This window comes from Echeneis naucrates, chromosome 8, assembly GCF_900963305.1.
Source record: "Echeneis naucrates chromosome 8, fEcheNa1.1, whole genome shotgun sequence".
NCBI lineage: Eukaryota > Metazoa > Chordata > Actinopteri > Carangiformes > Echeneidae > Echeneis > Echeneis naucrates.
Window position 1 is genome coordinate 9,355,420 of NC_042518.1, and position 16,694 is coordinate 9,372,113.

The 16,694-nt window shown below is 43.0% G+C and overlaps 2 protein-coding genes across 3 annotated transcripts in view; one reads left to right on the plus strand and one right to left on the minus strand.

Moving 5' to 3' along the window:
* The window catches only part of LOC115047234 (immunoglobulin lambda-1 light chain-like), a 357,726-nt gene that overhangs the window by 106,060 nt on the left and 234,972 nt on the right, over window positions 1-16,694 (plus strand). The window lies entirely within an intron of this gene.
* Window positions 3,499-15,510, minus strand: cdc42ep4a (CDC42 effector protein (Rho GTPase binding) 4a). 2 transcript variants are annotated; one of them, XM_029509322.1, is made up of 2 exons: window positions 15,236-15,510; window positions 3,499-6,678 (listed from the first exon to the last, which is right to left on the minus strand). In XM_029509322.1, the coding sequence occupies exon 2, from the start codon at window positions 6,530-6,532 to the stop codon at window positions 5,471-5,473; it is 1,062 nt and encodes a 353-aa protein (XP_029365182.1). In that variant the 5' UTR covers window positions 6,533-6,678; window positions 15,236-15,510; the 3' UTR covers window positions 3,499-5,470. The 2 variants fall into 2 exon arrangements, with proteins under 2 accessions (XP_029365182.1, XP_029365183.1); XM_029509323.1 differs by lacking the exon at window positions 15,236-15,510 and adding an exon at window positions 7,630-9,058.

Below are 16,694 nucleotides of genomic sequence, written 5' to 3' on the forward strand. Positions count from 1 at the left end.
AGTGCAGGCCAGGCCAGACCTCCTGGGGACATACATGGCTGCAGGAACTGATCTCCTCTTCAGTGGAGCGAGCACAGCACCGCTCAGACAGGAGAAAAGAATGGAAAATGAGGGGATGAATCACTGTTTCTGTGCTTAAGGCAAAAATTAGCTCTGCATGTTCATATTTTTGGGCCACATAGTGGTTTCAAGAATCATAAGATCATGGTGGAAGTTGATTTTGCGATTGCCATTTCTGCAAGCATCGCTTTGAAACAAAGAATTTGCACATATTGTTCTGGCGAAAAGAATAATAATACTTTCTTCTTCACACATCTGAAGGTGGATTCAGCATATTGTGGCTCTGCGAGATGGAAAATGACATTTTTACACTGAAGGTTTGACTCCAGCCCAAAGAAGTTATGACACAATCTACAGACTTATAAAGGAAACAGTTCTTTGCGCAGCGAGTCGGGGAGAGTGACGGAGAGGAGCTGCGTTTCTCTTGGAGTAACTTTTCCGTCTGAGAAAGCCATACATACCTGCAACAATCCCTGCGCGGGAAGAATGTGCTGATGTTTTAGAGGATGGGCTAATTTTTCACAGACTTCAACACAGGCATCTGTGTTGAAGGTCTTTAAAGTGAGGACACCGGAGAGGCTCCCTGCTCCTCCCCCACCACGTGTCTGTCTGTCTGTAAGAGAGAGAGAGAGAGAGAGAGAGAGAGAGAGAGAGAGTGTGTGTGTGTGTGTATGTGTGTGTGGTCTCCTCTTGCTGGTCCTGCAGTTCCAGAGTGTAGAAGTCAAGAGGTCAGTGCCGGGTACTGGAATGTTTATGTTCATCACTCCTGTTAGCACCAATATCTGTCTCTCGGCCTATCTTTGAGGACACAGAGGAAGAAAAACTATTTTTTCTAAATGATAACATTTGCTGGCAGATTGACCCAAAGGCAGACATGGAACATTCGAAAAGGCAAACAGGCAAAGAGGAGCTTGTGTTGAGATTGAAAGAATAAAAAGAGCTCACTAACAATAATACATCAACGATCCTTCTATCACTTGAATTCCAGTCAAACTTAACAGCAGAACAGAAGAAAACTCGATCGACAATTTTGAATCATCCATTGACACTTATCAGCAAGAACAGCATTTATTCCCTCTTGCTTGCACGAAAAGCTTAAATTGGCACATTTTGGATTCTATATATCTTTTATGGGGGGGCCTTCCCACTGGGGTGCAGTGTGCCCTCCTAGACGCTGTGCACACATTTGGTCAGAGATATGTGTATGAAAGCATGGGAAAGGATGTTTGGAAGGAATCCAGTTTTTTCACTCTAGCTTCGAGCCCCAAACACACAGTTTGGTGCTTTCGAACCATGTCACTCGCCTACTATGTTGTTTGCCAGCAAAACAACTCCACACACTCTCTCATACACACACAAAAACACGCACACCACACCCACAAACTCCCCACCCCTCCTCCTACAGAACAACACAGCAGAAATGGCTGTTTGTTTATGACCCATTAAAAAAAAAAAAAGAAGACGAAGAAAAAAAAAAAAAGCCTTACAACCTACTGCTGCCAACATAAAAGAAATGCTTGAGTTGCCTGGGGAGAGGTCTGGGTTTCTTTTTCTTTTTTTTTGGGGGGGGGGGGGGGGGGGGGGCACGTGTTTGTGTGCATGGGAGGGGAAAGGAAACAGAGCAAGGCAAAGGGCGGTACGTGAACAATTTTGTATTCTGTCTCTCTTTTCCCCCATCCCCCATTTTTAAACCTCCCCCCTCTCTTTCTTTCACTCCTTCATCCGCCCTTCTCCCCTTCACTCCAGTCCCCCTCCACCAGCAGGTTGTTTAATACTTTCCAGATTTCAGCATGTCGTCGGCCTTCTGGAAGAGCTGCAAGTCTGCTTATGGAATTTGGTGGAAAAGGTTGTGGGTCCAGGAAGGGTCTTCTGACATAATAAACCTGAAGGCAATGAGCGCCTCCCATTGGTGGCTCCAGTTAGAAGATTTTTGCTGTGTTTTTTTATGTATATAATGTTGGGAACCAAAGGGAAATTACATTTGACAGCCTCTGAGGCAGATGAGAAACTACATCCCGAGTGTTTGAGAGGGCGAAACAGCTGCAAGGGAGACTCAGATTTCAATGTATGGCTTTGGCTGAGGGGGCAGGGGTGGAGTTTGATATATTTTTCTTAGGGGCGTAGGGGGCAGGCAAATAGTGCCCAAATTAGGTATGAGATACAAAATAAACTCACCAATAAATGTGAAAATGTGGGTGTAAAACGAGACAGTAGTGTTACAAAGTCAGTCAACTATTACACTGACACACCCATCCCCAGATGTGAACATCACACGGCCACTAGATGGCAGTAGATAACAAGACTTAAACAAAGAGATTGGCCCCATCCACCCAGCAGCAGGGAAAGATGCATAATTTACGTATAAAGACAAATTAAAAACAATACTTTTTTTATTTGAAAAAAAGAAGAAAAAAAAGGAGAAAAAAAAATGCAAAAGTGGTGACTCTAGAAGATTTAGTCTTCCCTTCTTGAAGAAACAAAAAAGAGTAAGGGTCTCTGGGGAGAGTAATGGCTTTATACAGACAGAATAAGGAGGGATCAATAGCACTGCTGGTTTGTATTGACCACAACAATCAATATAAATGGCCTGTTTCTACCACAAGTCTAACAATAATGACTTTTCCTAGCCCTCCAGCAGATTGGACGCTGATATAATGTGACTGTGAAAAACAGAGTGGAAGGAGATTGAACATCCACCAAAGTGGAGATGAAAGATCGATTCAGAAACAAAAAATTAAATAAATAACGATACTTCAGGAGGGATGGAGCCATGTTCTCAGCATGCAGTTATGTGAGGAGATGCAGGTCGAGACCTTGGACTGTCTGCAGCCGGTGTTAACAAAACAGAGTTCACTGAACTTTGACCGAGCAATGAGAATTTCAATGGCGTGTGAAAAGCCAAAGCAGGGTCCATAAAATCAAAAGCAACAGAACAATTCAGTCAACGATGATGAGTAGGATCTGGTCCTTACATGTCCAACTCATCCATCCTCCAACCAAGGGATGAGGAATTACATGTCACGAGTATTTATGAATGCAGCTCCGTATAATGCCAAACCATCCATCACATCTGTACTGATGAGTATATAGCCACTCAATGTGAGTATCAAAAACAGAGCCATTATAAAATAAGCCTTATCTTCAGACTTGTCTCCCTCTCTCTCTCTCACACACACACACACACACACACACACACACACACACACACACAGAGAGTCATTACACCATTTTCAGCTTGTATATTAATACTTAAGAGACTCGTTCAACTATGGCCCCCCAAATGCTTCCTTCCTTCCTCTTTCGGGAGAGCCAAAGAATAGTAACAGGAAACAGCAGTCAAGGAATTCCTTTGTTAACTCTGCTGATTAAGTAACACTATCCTCTGATGAACCAAGACAAAAAAAATATGTATATAAAAGTAATCATATGCAGCAGTGAAGATGTTCAGACTTTCTTTTATTGAAAAATATAGGCTATTTAGGATAATACAAGGAAAAAAGGCTGTAAATATACAGTGAAGAAGAAAACAGTAAGGCTTAATATATATTGTACAGAAGAAGGCAACACAGACAACTTCCCATTCACACAAATCAACCCTGGAAATGACCTGAATATATTATTAGTGTCTGAGTGATTGGAATATAAATATCCAGTTATGCAAATTCAGTCTTTCATCATATGACATCTTAAAAGGCTGCTTATTTTTATTTCATTCTTTTTAACCTGCAAGCTGAACTCCCTTCACTTAAATTCAACAGAGACTAAAGAAAAAAGCAAATGACAGGCAGATGTGGCAGTCTCTCCCAAAAACGAACTTCACGACTAATGATTTTTGGCTCAAAAAATTGCGATTTGGCACATGTCAGTTTCAATTAAGGCAGTAAATTCAATCAGCGCAACTGAGTCTCAATACTTCTGGTCGTGGCTTTTTAAATGATGCAAGAGATAAAGTGGAGCTGCAATGACTATGCAACTTGCAGAAAAATATCAATCTTTTTCTAAATGACCTTGCCTTGCCCACCCCCCCCACACGCACACACACCATCCGTTCAAACAGATATAACAAATACAGCTAAGTTTTTTTTTTTCCCCCCAAACAATTAAAATGACAAGTCTGAAACACAAAACAGAAGTAGTGTGTGGTTTAATAGCATCTGTTTGTGGACTCTTCTTTAACCATAACAATCCCTACAGTAGTGGTGGAATCTGTTTTATACATAAAAGGCAGCTCCTTGAAAAGGATCAGCAACCTTTACGCAGTTCACTCGAGCCACTGCAATCTATCAGATGTATAAAAACAAAAAACAAGGAAGGAAGTGGTTACCAAATTCTTCTCGGTTTTAATTTGAAACAACGGATTAGTAAAATGAAGACAGCTAATTTATGTCAGTTCACTGGAATTCATTAAAAAAAAAAGAAAAAAAAAGAAAACTGCCTTCAAGGTGATATGAGCAATATGTTCATTTAGACGAGACGGAAGAGAAATTTCCACCGTGCAGCACAACACTCCCCACACCCCTCACTTCTTGTAGTAACACCGTGGTTTATAGTTAATGCAGGCCAGTGTATGGCTGTTAGTCTTAAAGCCCTGCTTTTTTCATTTCAGCCTAAGTCTGTGTTGTTCTCAGGGAAATAAAAACAGACAAGAGTTCTGGTTTGGGCTTTGTGGTGCAGCTTTACAGCAGGAAATGGCAGCCTTTCTGTGGCCTCACACGGACCCTGAGTTACATAAGGGGGAGAAAACTTTTGACTGGGGTACTTTATGGTATTTTCGCTTCATATTTCACAGATATTGGAGGGTCAAAGCAGGACTTCACACTTCAGTGACAAAACACAGCCCCCTTTATTGTGACAAGATACCAGCCACTGATCCGGTGGTGACAGAGACCTTCTGTTCAGCCTCGGCCTCATGATGTCCCTCAGCCCGACGGAGAAAGCACAACAACAAGAGAGAGGCAAAGCAAATGAAAAAGCACATGTGACACATCAAGTGAGAAAAGAGAAGAGAGAGAGGGTGAAGTGAGCTTTAGTTATGGAAAGGGTTTTCCCACAAAAAGTTCCTTTCTAGCCCGTCCTCCCTGCTTTCTTCTGGAATGTTCCATTTTCAAAAAGTGGCTGCTCTTCCAGCCCCCCTTCACTGTTCAAAAAAAGGGGGCGATGGATTGACAGAGAAACAGAGAGCGGAGGGCGAAGCTCTCTGACAAATGGAGTCACAGTCTCTTTGCAGACCTACAAAGTAAGAGTTCTTGGCCTTCTTCACAATCCCATTCTTACAATACCCCAGTACACTGTCTTTGAGTGCAAATCCACACTGTCAAAGGACTTGCTAGTTTCACATAAACTCCTTCCCGAGCTCTGACCCACTTATTTTTATTTCCTTTTTTTGTATTTTTCTGAAGGCTTTGGATTCTCATACACGGATCTCATCGTCTTCATCCTCCAAGAAAGAGGAGAAGTTGCTTTCCTCTTCTGGTGGGGCACTGAAGGTGGCGCTGTCTGTATCTCCTGCATAGGTCTGACTGTTTGGTTTTTCATCCAGGGCCGTAGAGCCAGAGCTGGACATGGAGCAGCTGTCTAGATGCTTCAAGTGTTTAGGGAGCGTCTCAGGAGTGTACTCTGGGGTGTAGGACACTCCATCTTCTGGCTCCAGATCAATGGAGCTAGCTGGGTGGATGGAGGGCTGTTGATGCAGCTCTGCCTCCTCCTCTTCATTCCCTGGCTCTATCTGCTCCTCTGTATCCTCCTCTTTCTCTTTCTCCATACTATCATCTTCGTCACCGTGCGTGCTGAGGTGTGGCGAGGCGTGGCCCTCGCTGCTCTTGCCCTCCTCGTACCCGAGGTCATCATCCTCCTTTTCCATCACCCCAAGAATGTCACCCAGCATCGAGGGTCCCAGGTCTACATGGAAGGACATGACAGACACGGCATGCTTCATTCCACCTCCATAGTGATGGGAGCTCTCTGGAAGTTCAGTAAGCTCTCCGAAGCTTCGCTCCTGTAGCTCCAGGGAGTGAGGAGCTTCAGCTGCACCTGTCTCATCCACCTCCCCGTGCTGTCTGAAAGGACTCGAGGACAGACTCTTTGCCACTATACTCTCCCCTCTGTCTTCATCATTGAGGAATGGCAGAGACATGGCATTCTTTACGTAGGTAGGGGAACTACCTGGGGCTGTCAGGACGTTGTCTCTATGTTGATCCACTCTGGTGACAGACTGTGAACGTTTGCTGCTCCTAAAGGTACGAGACAGGAGGCTGGGCCGGGGAGAGCTGGGGTGGGATGGTGTCTCGGGGGGAGGTTCCCCTGAGCGCGTACTGAGGAAGGAGGTGTCACCAAAAGCGTCACCACTGCGGCCCACATGCATAGTGTGGCGGAAGTCACCCAGCGGCGCACTGATCATTTCTCTGGTTAGGTCCATGCGTGAGCGACGCTTGGTCTGGGAGGAGCCAGACACTAGCTGTTTCAAGATTGGCATGGTGACAGATTAGGTTGCTTTGCACAAAGAGGAGGTAGAGGAAGAGTCAGTCAGAATACCAAACAACTTCCAGATTTTGAAGTTGATGCTTGGTAGAAACCATGGAATGAATACTGATGCTCCTTAAATCCAATCAGCCTGGTGACCTGGAAAGATGAAATGAAAAACAATGAATGAACGGCAGTAAAGAATTTAAACAAAACAATGATTTAACGAAAAACTAGTGTGTGTGTGTGTGTGTGTGTGTGTGTGTGTGTATAAATAAATAAAAGAAACTCAAACTTAATATCGACTGCACAGCGTCCACATTGCACTGCATAAAATATTCACATTTGACTGTTCAATTCTCTCAAGTAAACAAAAAAATTTCTAGGAAATTCAAATAATCCAGTAATCACAACTGCTGAAGCTATCGATTATACAACTCCATAATGATAAGCAACACTCCTCAAGATTATGCGTGTGTGATGACCCTCTAAGATGATATGGGGAGGAACACCACAGGATTCTGCTAAATAAAACAGCAGCCTAACTAAGAGCAAAAAACACCAACCACAGACCAAAGATCTTGAGAGGGAGAGTTGAGGTTTGCCTGAGATTTTTTGCTGCAAAGCTCATCTTTGATTCCAAAACACCCATTATCAAACCAAAACTTATCCAGTCACAGAGATGCAAATGGAATTTCAACAGGAGAAACACACGGAAACATTCACTAGCCATCTTTTTCCTCCAACAATAGTGTTGAAGCCCCTTGAGGCTTGTGACTGACAGCTGATAGAAAACATGTTTTTGCATTATTGAAACATGCAGCCCAGACAGAGGAAACCTCACTGCAGGCTGCCTACTAGCCAGCACTACTTCCTCCAGAAGCTCCACCGCAGGACAGAAGCAGGGTGTCTCATTAATGATCCACACACCCAAAAAAAAAAAAAAAAAAAAGCAAACAAACAATAAAAAGAGCACCGCCATGGTGGTCTACAAAATGTAGTGCAAGCAGGTTTTTTTTTTTTTTTGTTTTCCTAGACATCAAAAACACATACACCTCTTGACTTATGGGTGGAAAATCTCCATGGTAGGCCTAAAGAAAAAGGACTTACCTTGCTGTGCCAGGCGTGAATCTCTCTGGCTTCGCGCTGTGCCTCTTTTCTGTTTACTCATCTTAACAAAGCAAAACAGTCTGCAAATGAACCTTGACGTTCAGATGTCTCGCAGGCAAGGCTTCTAAAGAAATCCAAAAATCAGACTTGTTTTTGGGAGACATGTCTTTGGGTGATTTCAATTGTTTAATGTGGCAGGCTCCACAGTGTTTTGACCTCGTTCTTCTGTCTCAACCCTGTGTCTCTGCCAGCTGAGCCTCTATACTACTCTTCCTGTTAATGCCTTCACCTGCACTGGTTTCCATAGAAACACCCTTCTGCAAGCAAGCAATGGCGTTTCCTGTCGTGGGGCAGCAGAAGGCTTCAGGCTTCATGTAAGCTTGCAACACATGGCCTCCATCTGTGTCAAACTGCAACTCAGACAATGCACCCATTTAACCTGTCTGTTGTGTTTTCACTCATCCACTTACTCCAGCCATCTTGTGACTATCTATTCCTTTTTGGTTAAAATGGAAAGTAATAAAATCATTAAAACATGTTTTAAATGTTCCAAGAAATAGAGCTAGTTAGACCAAGAGAAGCAAGATGTAAAATTGCAGGAATGTGAAAACTTTCCATGAACTAATGGTGCCAAAACATACAGGCAGGCTCAAATTTTTTTTCACAGAAACATGTTTGTTATTCAAGCTCTGGGTTCAGATTTTTTTTTTTTTTTTTTGGGTGATATGTGGGAAATAATTCACACCCGGGAGGGGTGGGGGGGTGGGTGGAGGAGTAGTTACTTCTGGGTGGCATAAACAGACAGGGAAAAACAAGCAGCAGATGAAATAAGGACAGATGGTAAAAGCCCGCCTCCCACTCCTTCATTTCACACCCCCCAGGCCAGGATCAAGTTGAAAAGCTCAATGGTGCCCATTGCAGGGATGTGGATGCGGGAATTCATTTCAGGCTCCCAGGCTCAGTGTTCTTCATCAGCTGAATCTAAACCAGATCCCAGAAACACTGCAGCAGCACAGTTCCTTGCATCAAACTCAATTCACAGCCCTGCTGTATTTATAGCCTTGTGTATCTTTGTGTGTGTGTGTGTGTTTGTTTTGTGCATGCACATGTGGGTGTACATGTGAATGAAAAAGTGGGAAAGGGCCTTGGAAGGCAGCAGTCAGCGTGGGAACTAGGAGGTCGCAGTGGGGGGTGGGATTGACTTTATAAACAGACTTTCACAACACTTGGGATTTTGGCTGCTGGAGAAACAGAAAGAACCGGCAAACAAGGCACATCTGCACCATTTCAATTTGACTGAGATCGAAAACCATTTAAAAGTTCCTTAGAAGCTAAACACACGCATTACTTTGCACACATCTCCGACCCACAAACTGCCAAGTCCTTAAAATGATTGTGTGTTCCTGTGGATGTGGCATTTCTTGGCTGCTGAGTAAAAAGCATCAGAGCATGCATACAAGCACATGCGCGTACACACACTTTGATAAATTTACATAGTAGCATTTCCAGAAAGTTGCTTCACTTCCTTCTTTCTGCATCTGTTTGTAAATGATGTTCCACACTGTTCCCTCATATGTATGTCTGCCGTGGGAATGTAACGTTAGCTCTGTTTATGGATCACATAACTCAATTATAAATTTAAATACAGAGGATGGGTCTAGGGAGGGTTCTAAATCTGCTTCAATATCATATGGTTACAGCCACTTTTTTTGAGGGAGGAAAACACACACCCAAAACTTCTGGGAAGAGCACAAAAATTACACTGGAAGGAAGCAAACAGAAAAGGGCTCTGACTGAACAGATAAAAAAAAAAAAAGAAAAAAGAAAAAGAAAAAACGAGTCATATATAAAAATCAGATGATAACCTCAGCATATTCACCTGGGAGGATTTGGTGTCTAAGAGGAAATGCTGCAGTCATTTCTCAACAGCGTAGACAGATGCTACATCAGAGGAAGTGAACAAACAGTAGCTGCAAGCTATGACTCAAACACTCATTAATACAATTATTATTCATAGTATGAAGGTAGTTTAGCACACATGTGCACACTGACACAGACGCATGCATGCACACACAGCTGAAAACCATGAATTTACATGTACGACAAAACAATCTGCTCAACATCACATATTGATCTCTGATAATTTGTGTTAAGGACAAATAACTTCTCACTTCCTGTCAATACTCTCACACTAGACCAGCCAACAATATTACACAAAGGATCACTCACAGACACAGACACACACACACACACACACACACAAACTGCTCTCAAACATGACTAATGGTCCATTTCCCTAATTGAGTATTGATGCACCTTCTTTGTGCTTAATTCATCCAGAGTGTATTCTACAGTCTGGGACGGATGGCGGCTGCCCTTGTGGTGGGGGCTGTCTGTCTGCCTCATTTGAAGCCAGTGACCTGGATGGACAACCGAATGACCTGAGGGTAAAATGGCATTGGGGGGGGGGGGGGGGGGGGGGGAGCCTTAAATTTCTGAACAGTGGCTAAAATTGACGATCATACCTTCAGCAAACCGTATTGCATTCAGCCAACTGCAAAAGATATACTGCTGTTCAGTAACAGGCCTACGCATACACAGCCGCACACAAACACATGTTCCAGTAATTAAGCAGACAAATGGTTTCTAGTAGATAGGTATCTGCCATGCAACTCATTTAGCAGGCCTGAATATCCCATTTAGGAAGAAGCAGCCCTGGGACAAACAGTGGAAATCACATTATCTCTCAATCACAGACGGGGAGCAACATATATCAAGCTGATGCTGCTCTCTGAGACAAAATGTAAAAAGGAGAAAGCACACTAATGTGATGATAAGTTACAAATATAAATAAAAATTACAGAAAAAGCCAGATTTAGCTGTTGCTTGGATGGCCCATTTGGCCCCATCTATCTGCTTGTGGTGTTATGGATTCAGATAAACTTGTTGATCTATAGGGTATGTTGACTGCCCTCCTGCCACACTACACATTTTCCATGCCATTTTTCACCATGCATTTCCAATACAGAATGAGAGCCAGGGGCTCATTTTGATCAAAGTGTAAGGCCTCTGCAGTCTAAAGAGTGATGGGAAGCATTGGGCATGGACATGGATTTTTTTTAATAGTTTCTGACCAGTGCCTCTTCAGAGGTCATCCTCGGCCTGTGCATGTTAGCCTGCACGTTGACAGGTAAAGCTGAGACAACCGGTTAATTGATAGGAATTGAATTTGGCACAATTATGTAAATCATCTCAAGCTAAGCATTTTAAAATGTTGTGTTTGATTTGGTTAGACAGCAGAGAGTCAACAGCCTCTGGGAAATAACTGACACATTAAGTTGAGAGGTATTTACAAAAATAAATGAAAAACAAACAAAACAAGATGGACAAACATCTTGGGGGGGGGGGGGGGGAATCACATATCTGTGTTTTTACCTGACAAGCTGGTGTGAGGCAGTTTGTTATGTTAATGTGTCACTTTACCCAGCAGGACATTTTAGTCGCTAAGGATCAAAGTATAACAGACTTTTTTTAGAACCTCCCTGCTACTAAAAGCGCCTTGAGGTTTCTGCATTGGCACTGATATCAGTGAGTGTTAAATCTGTCGCTATCCTCAGATCAGTGTGTGGAATATTCGAGGTAAGCGACACTGGAAAGAACAAACTTGCAAACTCAGGAGAGTATAAAAATAGCATTCAACATACTTGAGATGATTATACAATGAAACTGTCAACACCTTATAATTAGTTTGAAACGGGTGCTACATTCACAGAGCAACACCTCAACAAACCTGAAAGCATCATCATAATCATTAATATGCCAAATGTTAAAACAAAAACCTTCCTTTTAGACACTTAAGGTCTGACAAGCCAGTGAGGAGAAGGATAAGGGGTAGACAGATGATGACCAGGACAGAGCAGAGCCTGAGCAGCCAATGGCAGGGTTCCTGGCAGAGAACAGGCCTGCAGCAAGTCAGCTTGACGTGTACCAAGTGACCTCTGACACTACAGAGGAGATGACTAGTCTCTTTTACATTTACAGCCAACACAGCCCCCAGACATGACACTCCATCTCTCTTTCAGTTCTCTGCTTTTTATGGAGTCGACAGCTTGTATTACAGGCATAAAACACGGACGGCCAACTAGAATGCTACGGTCCACTTCTACACGTCCAAGGATAAAATATTTTTCTGAGGGTTCAACAGGCCTGATAAACTCAGACCTTTGCTCACAAACACGCTGTCCCTTCCTGCTCTGCTATTGTTCTGTGATCAGAACACATTTTCAAAAGCTTCAGAAATTGCAACCAGCATGGTTCGTCATTTGCGCACTGGGCATTTATATATAAACATGGAGGGTGGGGCTGTGTTCATTTGGACTGTCCCGATATACTCTGGGAATGAGCAGAGAGGGGAAAAAATGACAACGGCCATATCAACCAGACAAGCACGCCAGAAATATCCACTTAACATTATTTTGAATATTTCCAGTAATGAGACATGACTAAAAACCTCCTGTGCCTTTTCATTCTCATCCAGCTGGTCATCACTTAAGATCTGCAACAGGCTCCGCTCCAGGTCGTTAACTGTTACCCATGTCTCCACTAAGACATTTGGGCACTGGTACAAATGACAGCGATTTACCAGTGAGATACATGACTTACACCAATGACCTCAACTGAACAATTAGTTCAGTTTTCTAAAAGCTTGGATGCCACATGCATATATCTGCCAATTCATAGAGAAACGTGCTGGCTTGTCACGGGGTACGTCCACAGGAAGGGCAGGGAGAAAATGAGCTGGTCAATCCTCTCATCTCTCCGGAAATCTACTCTTCCTGCCCTTCCTGACCAGTCATAATGTAAACAGAGCTGTCCTCCATCATACTATAATACTGATGTGCTAACCAAACAAACCCAGCTCATATCTCCATCAATACTCAGTTTTTAATAACGGAGCAGGGATTAGACCAGTGCTGGGACAGTGTGTTTGACGGCTGCTCAGGATTCAGCAGTTAATGGAGCCGATCAGGATGAGTTATTTTAATTATATGAGAAGCTAAACACAACCGGAAATGCTCCACAGTGGGTGGCAGACTCATGGGCGGTGACAGCTCTGGCCTTGGGCCCTGATGTCTGTCTGTACCGTCACCAAGGACAGACTGACACAGGATGGCCAGGTGCATGAAAGGAGCAGGGGCTTGAATTCTGAAAAGTCTCGAGTGGAAACCTGTGGCCCTTGATGGAAAGAATGCAGGGAAATTATGGGAGAGTGCAAGGGTGCCATAATTATAGAGTCAGAGGAGCATAAAAAAGCAACTGAACGCAGAGGCTGGAAGGAAGCCAAAGAAGCAGCTATCAAACAGTCAGTTTTAGAGATTTTACTATTTCAGAAACTATACAAAGCACTCAACCTGTATTTGATAAACTTACAATGTCTTGAGTGGAGTGATAGCTATGAATTTAATACCCAGATATTAGATAAATATGAAAATACCCAATGATATGTTTTCAGCCAAGATCTAAAAATCTCTAACATTTGCGCCATTTAAGATGATAATCCCCTGCCATTGTCTACTGCTGCAATGGTATCAACTTTGGAGAATATTTACATTGACTGCAACAAGGAAACAGGACAGAAAGAGAGAATGAACAGTTCCTACAACTGTAGTACCAACCCCAACATGTTGGGTAACAAAGCAGCAGGCTGGATAAGCAGGTTGGAAAACAATGCTTCCAAACAAAGGACACAGGAACAAACACAGCATTCACACCCTGACATAAGAGACGCCCTTAGAGTTTAATGACGAGAGAACAAGGTCATAAAAAAAAAAACAACAACAAAAAAAACAATGGTGCTGGGAGTGACAACGATATACATAAAGCAAAATGAAAAGAAAATTTAACGGTGTGTTAGGATTCCATGTGTGTCATTTGAAGGCCTGTGGTTGTGACTGAGGGAGATGAAAACAACCTAATCTGTTAAACTGCACATCATTCAAAAGTCCTGTCGTGTTGGCTACAATAATGTAGCAGGCCACTATCACCACATTCACAGGCATTTGAGGAAAAAACAAAAAAAACAAAAACTGTATATATTGGTATTTCCTGGAATGTGAGGGGGCTGGACAGGACGCACACATTGCCTCAAATGAGCACACAAACTACCGGCATGTTCGAACATGGGTGCAGGATGTGCGCTTTACACTGACCACAAACTACAAATTTAACTTTGGCATATCCTCACAGAGATTCTGAGATGTTCAGGCATATCATCTTCAAAATGAAAGTAAGGTGCATCAACTTGTTCACTTGGGAAAAAAAAAAAAAATATATATATATATATATATATATTCTAAGCAGTTTCCAGAGTTTCCTGGGCATCATGCCAGCAAGCACTGTTTGAACTGTGCTGTGCCCAGCAACACAAAACTTGGCAAAGTGTGCAACCCCACACAGAGGATAAATAACTTTCACCTTCAGGCACTTGCCATATGGCTCCTCCAGGCAATTAAATGCTTTGTAATTTAAGAAACTGAGGAAAGCAGGAAGGGCTGAACCTGCGCAGGCTGGTTTCAAATGCATCGTCTGCCCAGGGAGGCATTTCAGAGGCACTTCTGGGAAAAAGTAAACAGGCTAAGCATACAACGTGTAAATTTTGGCGATGAGGTTTGAGTGTTTGCTCTGTTGTCACCTTAATCCATCACAGAGCATCTCACGGGAAAGGCATGGCATATTTGGAGCAACAGAGGTCAAATGTCAAATTTCTTAACCTTGGACAACAAAAGAAGCCTTTCACGTTAACTCACAAGCAGAGCCCTGGGACAACATTATCTCTCCTCTACTGAGAAGTTCTTATCAGTATGGCGGTAACTGAGTGACAGCCCACAGACCTGAGGCCTGCCACCTTATTATTCCAGTCAATGAGCTCATCAGATGCCCTGGTGACATCCATTGCAAGCAAGCTGAACATGACTGTCAAGCTAACCAGTTCTGGGATGTCCGGACTGGACAAATGGCACTGCATGATGGGGGAGGTCTGTTGTTGTTATTTTTATTTTACTCCACCTAAACTTTATATTATGTCAGTACTTCTGTTGCTCACTCATTGTAAGGCAAGTTTTCAAAGTATCAGCATTGCAAAACACGTGCATTTTGACGTTTACAACACACCCGCTTATTGTGACATCAAACGCATTTTTTGGGCCCTCATGAAGCCCCTGAAAGCGTATTTTCTTTTGGAGAGATGATTTTAAGATGCGAGACGCCGTGGGCCAGTTTTAGCTTCACGGCAAATAAGATAATGAAACCGACTAAATTGAAAATATCAAGGCGACAATCGCCCGCTTAAAGAGAGGTAAAGCCAATTGTTTCCTTTGAGCAGTACCTGTGTTTACCTCTGACGGCCGAGTACAATAAAGCTGTGATTCTGGGTGGGTCAATGGCCGAGGGAACAATAAATAGGCGCCTGCTGCCTTCCAGCGAGTGTTTCACTGAATAAAAACTGGGCCCTTCTATATGTATTTAATTAGCTTACTAAACCCTAAAGAAGCAGCTGAATGTGCAGAAGTTAAAGTGCAGGTACAGACATAAAGGAGCACACACTTACCGAGCATCCCATTCATCAGAGCCGGCTGCTGCAACCAGTCAGGCCCCCTGCGGCTGGACAATGTGGGCGCGTTCATCAAAAGGAAGATGGGGAAAAAATAAATAAATAACAACAATAATAAACAAGAACGGGGGAAAAAATGGCAACACGTGCGACTCCAAATCAACGCTGTGGAACAAATCGCTCTTTCTTCTTGTGTAGAAGTGTTATTGTGGCCGTCTCCTCATCCTCAGATGCTGCTGCTGCTGTGGAGCGACAGAGTCACAACGACGCCTCCGGTCCGGGCGGCGCGCGTGAACACGCCTTCTTTCACGCGGCCTCCTTAAAGACGCAGGCGGCTCAGCGCGCGGCCGCTTACTATCACTTCCTGCCCCGGAGGAAGGCGGAGTCATGCGGATGCATGCAATGAGAAGAAACCAGGAAATGAGATCAGTCTAAACACACACACACACACACACAATTCTAAGAATAAGATAAGATGAGATAGTACTTTATTTGTCCAACTTATAGGAAAATTCGTCTTTGCAATCACAGACGTATAGAAAATACAAGAACAGAAACAAGGAGTAGAAGTACTAGAGAAAATTGCAAAAAATATATAAAGTGGCAGTGATAATGACAAAGTGACAAAAAATAAAACAATAATCACAACATGTTTTAAGCTCATTCCTGTATCATGATATTTTACATTTAATGCTGTATTTAGAGGACAAGGTGTCTTTTTTTTTCATTGTGTTTGCAAGTTTTCATTTTCTTCCTGTGATGCTAGTGGGTGGTAAACACATGATGAACTCATGTGTCATGGGTCATATTATGGTTATCCATAGATCATGTGTTTGGCAGGGTGTGAGAGTTCTTTGTTTTTCTTTCTTTTTTTGGGGGGGGGGTCGAGTCCAAGGCTTGTCAGTAGGAGCCAGACGCCTAAATCTGTATACATTTCATTGTTGTTTTTTTTTTAAAAGAAATTCTCCAAAAGACCCCCCAAGACAGTTAAGATAAAAAAAATTATATTGAGATGGTTAGACAAAACAATATTGTTTTCGGCAGGACTGATGTGAAAGTTTAAATATAGTTTTAAGGTAAGTTTTCACATGCTTTTGGCATCCTGCCTGTTAAAGTCACAACCAAAAGTCAAATTTAGAGAAACGTGTCAAAAAGCCATTTTCCACAGTCTGCATTGAACTTAAGGCTTGAATGAATGAACCATTTGTTTGACCTTGTGTATTGCAGGTTGACCTGCTGCTCTCCGTCAGTGACTGGTCATTTGTACCTTTTGAGATGGAAATGAGGGGGAAGTAGCCAAGGTACGCCCCCAAGGCTACATAAGCTCACCTTTAGCTCACAAGGAAAGGAATGTGTGAATTGGCTGATAATTATCAAAGGGCAAGAGTCACTGTCCTTCAGTACCTGCAGAGAGAAGAGAGACATTTTCGACCTTTCCCTTCTTATCTAGAAGGGT

Coding starts and splice junctions, on each gene's coding strand:
- cdc42ep4a (XM_029509322.1), bottom strand. CDS start 6,532: ATGCCAATCTTGAAACAGCTAGTGTCTGGCTCCTCCCAGACCAAGCGT.